Source organism: Panthera pardus, unplaced genomic scaffold (assembly GCF_024362965.1).
Source record: "Panthera pardus isolate Hobbes unplaced genomic scaffold, ASM2436296v1 HiC_scaffold_12, whole genome shotgun sequence".
Classification (NCBI taxonomy): Eukaryota; Metazoa; Chordata; class Mammalia; order Carnivora; family Felidae; genus Panthera; species Panthera pardus.
Window position 1 is genome coordinate 100,607,814 of NW_026526677.1, and position 7,572 is coordinate 100,615,385.

At 51.3% G+C, this 7,572-nt stretch overlaps 1 protein-coding gene across 1 annotated transcript in view; it reads left to right on the plus strand.

The window, feature by feature from the left end:
- Positions 1 to 7,195, plus strand: part of BUD13 (BUD13 homolog) — a 61,491-nt gene extending 54,296 nt beyond the window's left edge. The window contains exon 10 of the mRNA XM_053900458.1: positions 7,153 to 7,195. Coding sequence (XP_053756433.1) covers positions 7,153 to 7,180 — 28 coding nt within the window. The 3' untranslated portion in view covers positions 7,181 to 7,195. The remainder of the gene's footprint in view (positions 1 to 7,152) is intronic.
- Positions 7,196 to 7,572: the final 377 nt, after the last annotated feature.

Below are 7,572 nucleotides of genomic sequence, written 5' to 3' on the forward strand. Positions count from 1 at the left end.
GCCCTGTGGCCATAGGGACGTAGAGGCAATGCAATCCCTTGCAGGCTCAGCGCATTCCCACACAACACTCCTTGTCACAACGCATCACTCAGCTTAGGAAGAGAGCTCTGGTTCCCCACACTAGGCTTTTACTGTGGCTTGGCCTTCAGCCTACGGTATCTGCCGATCAGGAACTGTTGCTTATCCTTGGGCTCATGATCCTGGGAGCCCTGCATGCTGAGTGAAGGGCACTTCTCCCATCTTCACCCCTTCCCAATCTCAGGGATTTGGGATAGCTCAGGAAGAAAATGAACTTGAGCTGGATGATTTAGACGTTTGCCTTGAGTCGGTGTGTAGATGAGGTACCTGTGATCTTTCCCAGTTCATGAAACTCATTCAATTGACAAATTTTAAACTGCAGCTGAGGTCTTTGTGCCACAAAGGTGAAGAAAGATGTAGTCTTTGTCCTCAAGGACCTTATTGTTTCATGGCCTGTCCGGTGAACAGATAATTACAACACAAATTATGTAGAGCACAGGGAAGAAGATACCTCATCTGGTAGAGTATGGGAGTCAGGGAAGACTTTACAGAGGAGGGGACATTTGAAGTGGGCATTGATAGATAAAGAGGAGTTCTCTAGGCAGGCAGCAAAGAGGAAAGTTCGCAAAGAGGAAACAGCATGGAAGTATGAGAGGCCATGGCTGCTGGGGAAATGGAAAGTGCCTTGATGTGGATGGAACACAGGCTGAATACAGGGACAAGAAGGTGGCTGGAAAACAGAGCCAGATCTTGAGGAGTTGGTAAGATTTCTTCTGAGGGTTGACCTCCCTGGCCCAGGACAACCGGGGCCATGCTCCACAGCTGGGTGCCTAGGGAGGCTCCAGCCTTGTGGCATTAGCTCCCAAAAGGCTTGACAAGGAGCTCCCCATTCCCTTGCCTTTCTCTTTCCATTTTTGAGTAACAGAAGAGGTGTTGGGGCATGGGAAAGGGGTAGGTGGAGATTTAGGGATCAGTAGGGCCCCAGGTTCGGATTCTCCAAGTGGCTGCTTCTTTCTGTCCCACAACTGCTTTGAGACCATTTAAGAGGCTTTGAGCTTTGAGTCCAGGGTGTGTATAGGGCATCTGTTCTCTCCCCTGGGAAGTCCCTGCTCCCAAACTGGAAATCTAATCCCAGTAACCACCTTACTCTACTGCCCTGGGATGGTGCCTGAGCTCAGCCTGGAGGTGGCCCCCTTCCTTCCCCAAACTTTGGCTTCTGGAAGAGGCCTGAGTGGAGGTGCTTGGTGTGGTTCTTGGTGGGCTGACAGCTGGAGGGGCACCATCCCTGTCCGGGAGGGATATGATTACTTCCAGGGAGCCCATCAGCCTCCTCTCCTAGCAGATCTGTTCACCATCCCCAGACCCTTGGCCTCCCCTAGTGGGCAGAATCATTAGTTTCTGAGTTGGGTATAAACAGTCCAAGCCTCCCTTCTCCCTTCTCCTTCCTGCTGTTTCAGTATTTTTTTTTCCCCAAGACAAACAGCCACAAACCTCCATCTCTTAATGAAACTGTTTGATGATGATTAATTGTGCAGCCGCCTCATTTGCATGCACAGGCTGTGGCTTCCCGGCTTCTCTCCCACCCTCCTCCACCAGGAACCCTCTGTGTGCCTCCGGAAAAACAGAGACCTGGTAACTCCAGTGTCTGCCCACACTCAGGAGCCCTGCCAGCCACTTGCCACTTCTCGAGCGGGGGACAGGGGCTGGCCTGTGCAGCCACATTTGGGGCTACGGGACAGGGGCATGTGTCATGAACTCTGGACCCAACCCGAGAAGACAGGGTGCTTGGGTCTTACCTAGTTTCTGTCCTCTACTTGCCAACTGTTTGGTCTTAGACGAGCCATGAACCCCTCTGGCTCCAGTCACCTCTTCCAACAAATGGGAATTGCACAAATATATCATCTCAGTGGGCTGTGTCCATCTGTCCATCTCCAGTGTTGAGTATGGCGAAGGTGCTACTGAAGTAGTTTTTTGAATGACTGGTTGCATCAAATGGCCTCTTACGATCTCTTAAGATGTTAACTCCAAGATTCTATGGGATTCTTACTTTTGCCAAGGTTCTAGTTCCATGGGCTGTCATGAAGCACCCACTGACCTCTCATGTAGCACCCACCGTGTATATATCCTGTCCTCATCATGGAGACCCCCGGAGCCTTGCAGGCCTCACACCAGAAGGCTCTGTTTTGGAGGGGGCTAGGGTGGTGGCTGCCTGACCGAGTTACAAAGCACTGACCCTGAGCTATCTGTCATGCGTAGGGTAGAAGGGGAAATGGGACTTCCAGGCAGTGAATCTTGAGTTTTCTGGGTCAGGGAATTCTCTAGCTGAGGACACTTTTCCTAGAAAATGAGCATATGTTCCTACTGACCCAAAAGTGTACTGAGGACCTTTTTAAGGTTCCTGGACCTGAGGTGAAGGACCCCTGTCTGGTCAGGGAGTTTTAGGAAGCCAGAGGCGTGTAGGGGTCAGCAGGTACCGTGGGAACCAAATGGCCTCCCCAGGGTCTATGAGGGAAGTCTGAGGGTGGCCTCCTGGGAAGGGACAGAACTCCCTGTGGGGAGAACTTTTACCTGGAGACTAAGAAGTGACCCTGGAACTAGAAGGCAAGTAGGCTCTGAAGCAAAGCACGGGAGCTGAAGGATAAAGGGCCTTGATTTGACCTTGGAGCAGAAGTCGGGATGGAGCCAGTGCGAAGGCAGGTGGCAGATCCTTAGGACAGAAGGTGAGGTCTGAGGTGGAGAGATGAGGCCGCAGTGAGAAGACCTCTAGATTGGGGTGTGGAGGGGCTAGAGAGGAGTGTGTGTTGACGCTGGGGCTTGGGGGTTCCTGAGGGGAGAGGAGGCAGGGAGTGTAGGTAGAGGCAGGGGACTGTGACAGGGTGGGACTTCACCTTATCAGTGGTTCAACTTTCAGAGTCATATGTGTGATAGGTATTGCCCAGGAGACAGGCTTGGAGAGCTTAGAAGTCATGTTCATTGAGATTGAGAGGAGGGAGGGCATCACAGTGGGGGAGCAGATGCTTGCGGAAGGATGGGAGCTGGGATTTTAATGGTCTCTGTGACTCCCAGCCCAGCACTGTGCACGTTACACCATGGGTTCTCGGTTCCTCTGCAGGGGCTCATGCTCTGGATGCCCCTGTCTACCTTTCCCCCACTAGTTGCTTCAGTCAGGTTTTTCCAGAACCATGACCAGAGAGAGGCTCCCTGTCTCTAGTCCATGGTCAGTGGGCTTTGGGGGATCCTGCTCTTTGTGGAGCTGAGTTGGCAGTAGCTTGGCTTGTGACAAACTGCAAGAGGAAGGATTGGAATCAGAGCTTCAGAAGGGTGGCCTTTCTTGGCTGAGTATGTTCAAGAAACCAATGAAGAGAGAGCACTTTGGAGTGTTGGGAAGCGCGCTGGCTGAGGAGGCCAGTGCACTGGGGGCTTGGTGCTGATTGGCTGCTAGCAGTCAGATTGGTCTTGGGTAAGTCACGTTTTCCCTCTCTGTTCCTCAGTTTCTTTATTCATAAAATGGGATGATTTATCATCCATTCATCCATCTGTATGTGTGTCCATCCATTATCCCATCCATCCTTCCATCCAGCAATTATTTATTAGATGCCAATTCCATGCTGGGCACTGGGATGCACAGCAGTGATGAGGTTGACATGATCCCTTCCCTTGGGGACCTCAGAGTGGACCAAAGAACAAAGACATTACAAAAAATAATACCTGTCTCCCAGGGTTGTTTGGAGACTAAACTAATGAGACACTGTGGGAAAGGGCTTTGTACTACAAAGGAGGCTCAGTTGGAGGAGGAGCTAGGGAGACCTTCAGCTTGTCCAGCCTAATGACTCAATGTTTAGTTCCCAAACCCCTCCATTCCCTCCCTATTATCTGCCTCAGTCATCCCCCCAGAGCTGCTCCTTCCTTCTTTCTGCCCCCTGCCTCTGCCACCTGCTGTGCCTTCCCTGCAGGAGGGAAAGGAAGCCTCGGCATCTGGCAGGGGTGGGGCTGGGAGAGCTGAGCTGATTGCTGCTAATTAGCAGCACTGAACCTTGGCCAAGCTGGAGAGGCAGATAAGGGGAAGTGCAGGTGGTGAGGCAGACCATGGATGGTCCTGCTGAGGGTGTCACGGATTCTCCAGGGACAGGTCCCGAGGTAACCCCTCTCCCTTGCCACCCCTTGGCAGTGTCTAGGCACTGTCACCCATGACTGCACAGTGGAGAGGGTTGGGCTGCCATAGAAGAAGCAGATGGTCTAGAAGGGAGGACCCTTCCAGCGGGGCCTTCTCCAGATCCAGAGGAGGGAGCCTACCCACTCTTGGTATTCTTGTTTCCACACCTCTGCTCGGACCATCCCTTCTGCAGAAAATGCTCTGCCTTCCTCACTGCATGTCATCTGTCCTTCCAGATCAGAGTAGACATCTTCTCCTCTACCTGATCTGACCTCCCACCCCGTCCTCTTAAACGCCCATAGCCCTTGAGTCATCCCTGTCTCATGTTGTGTGCGTCCTTCTCCTTTGAATCACACACGGAGGACATGTATCTCCTCTCCCAGCATTCTCCCCGCCCAGAATGAAGTCCTGTCTTCATGCTCAGCACATCACACATTGCCTGACACTGAGTAAGTGCCCAACACAGTTTACCAAAAGGTGCCAGAATGTCTCCGGGCTGTCTGGGTACTCAAGGACCATTTCCGAAGGTGCATTTTACAGATGAAGAAACTAGGTATCAGACAGGCCAAAGAATTTTGCTTAAAGCCAAACAGCCAGTAAGAAGTGTTTCTACTTCCAAGTTGGGTCTGTTTTAGGGCAGTTTATTATTATGAGGGACTTCTGGGGACAACAGGTTCAAAGAGCTAAATAATAAATGATAAAAATAACCAAACAAACCAGAGTATGTCGTGATCATACTTCTGATCAACTAATTGGACAATCCATAGGTATGCTGAGTGTGGGGCTCAGGGAAAACCATTTTGCCTAGGAGCCAGACATCCTGGAAGTGTGTTTAAGCTGAGCTGACTGGGTTTCCATGAGATCTTTGGGCCCTGCAGAGTTCCTTCTGTAGAGAAATTGCTGCCTGCTGACTTGTCTTTTAAGAGACAAGTTTTTTTATGAAAGAGCAAGCGAGCTTGAGAGCATGCATGCATGTGCAGCAGGAGGCAGGGAGAGAATCCCAAGCAGGCTCTGTGCTGTCAGCATAGAACCCGACGCGGGGCTTGAACTCTTGATCTGTCAAACCATGAGATCATGACCTGAGCTGAAATCAAGAGTCGACTGAGCCGCCCAGGCCCCCCACTGCCTGCTGACTTTACACTCATAGCTCTGTGGCTGTGAGAACTTTCTAGACTTACACCTTGGTTTTCAGTGCAGAATACCTGAAGTGGGCTGGAGGAGTTGCCAATATGTCCTATGTCACAGATAGGCTTTCTGATATTCTTAAAGTGGTCTCTTTATGAGTCAGGTTGCTAAGAGCCTACATTAGCACCTTGCCACTATGGTTAACGTAATGGAACTCTCTTCTGTGATTGACAGGGCCAAAGTGGTCTTTTGACATTTTCTGGTGGCTCAGTATTTGACTCTGTAGTTCCTGAGACTGTCAGAAAAACTTCTGCAGTGCGGGTGGAGGACCAGGTGTAGCAGATGTCTGTTTTCTCTGTCTGCATAGCACCCCTTGCCCAACTTTTTCAGTTACTGTATCCCTACTTCCTTTAGGGTATCGGCTATTCCCCTGTTCTGTGAGGCAACAGGATAGTACTATTAACTGGTCCTCAGGAGTAATCCCATGACTCAGGCCTGGCCATCGCTGGCCACAGTGATTGGCCTTAGAATATATACGTATCTGGCCCACAGTGGGACAGTCACAGAGTCCGGACCTGGATTTCACATGTCGGGGCAGGGGGAGCATGAAGATCTCTTCCTCTGAGATCCTATGCGAGGATAACACAAACCCAGAGGTCATTCCTCCTATGACCTCAACCCAGGGAGGAAGCTCAGATTTGGTAAGGGAGAAAAGGGCAATGCAAAGAGAGATGAAGAGAGACCCGACAGTGCCATCTGACCTTCTGGTTTTACCCCTGCTCTTCTTAGTTAACACGAGCCAGTGCATCTCCAGTTTTGCAATGTCATTTTAAATCCCTCCCTCGCAATGGAAAGAGTCCCGAGTAAGTGCCGAGCAAGGTTTTATAGATACCCTGTGCGTATTGCACGCACACACGTATATATGTGAAACCACAAACGAAATAGGAAGGACAACTTCAGAATCAAACTCAGTCCACTTAGTTTTATGAAAAACTATATTACCCTCCTTTTTGCCAGGGGAACCTTCATCAAGGGGCAGCACCTGACTGTGTGCCTGTGTCTGGGGACCACAGATATAGCCAAACCTTTTTGGAGAATAGGTTCTGAGGGGCAAAGGGCTCCAGAGAAAACTGGGATGGACTTGGACCCCAGGGGCAAACTCAGCTTTATGCTTCATTTCTGGAGGGCCATCTCTGCCCTAGTGATTACACTGCAGGGTGTGTGTGTGTGTGAAATCCAGTGTCCCCCTGCCTCAGGCCAGGTGCTCCTGCCATCTCCCCTCCAGTGCTTGGCTCCTTCCAGGGGTTAGACCTCTGGATCCCTGGGGCCGCCCTGGGGAGGCCCCTCTCTGGACAGTGGGAGCAGGGAACCGGCAGTGGGTTCCCCAGGCTTGGCCTGGTGTGAGCCATGGGGGCTTTATCTTGCCATTAATGGTTTTCTAAATTGGTGGCAGTGGAGCAAAAAACCCAATTTGCGCCTGGAGCACGCATGATTACTATTGTAATAACCTCAGCTAATAAGAATATGATGTGGGGCTAGGCCGGGAGAGAAAACACATTTCTCATTAGCTTTTGATTAATTACTCTACATAATTTCTTAGTTGTGGTGGCCAAGGTGAGGAGGGAGGGTTGGGTGTTTCCATCTCCTTACCTCACCTTAACCCTAGTGGGCTACGGATATTCTGGGGATCGTGGTATTTCTCCAAGAGACACTGAGGGACAAATGCCCGCCTCTCCTACCACTTGTCTCTCTCCTCCTCCCATCCTTTCCCTGTTTTCTCTCCCCCTTCCCTCTCCAGCCCTTCCTCTCCTTGCCCTCTGAATCTTTTCTCTTTTCTCTTTCTCCTCTCTTTTCAGCCTCTCCGGAGCCTTCCTGGATGTCTGATTGGCACTTGGTGACAGCCCATGCAGTCCCATCACACTGCCAGGTAGGTAGGTAATGACTGGTTTGCAGGTCCCGGCAGATCTGCCCTGAATCCTGAGCCCAGCTGCCCTTTTGGCTCACCTGCTCCTGACACATGATCATTTCTGGCCTGGCTTGAGAGTGGCCCGCCCTGCCTGCCCCCCCGGTTCTGGGCCATCTCAGGACTCTGTGTGGTTTGGAATTGTTCTTGCCCTCTCACCACCTCACCATATGCCCTCTCTCCTGGTCCCTGGCAGCCAGGTCCAGGCTGGACGTTCCCTCTGTTCCTCACATCTGGGATCCAGTGCTCGATAGGACAGTGCCTGGGAGACACTTTCATTTCATCTGTAACTCAGCAGGTTTCTGTTGACCCC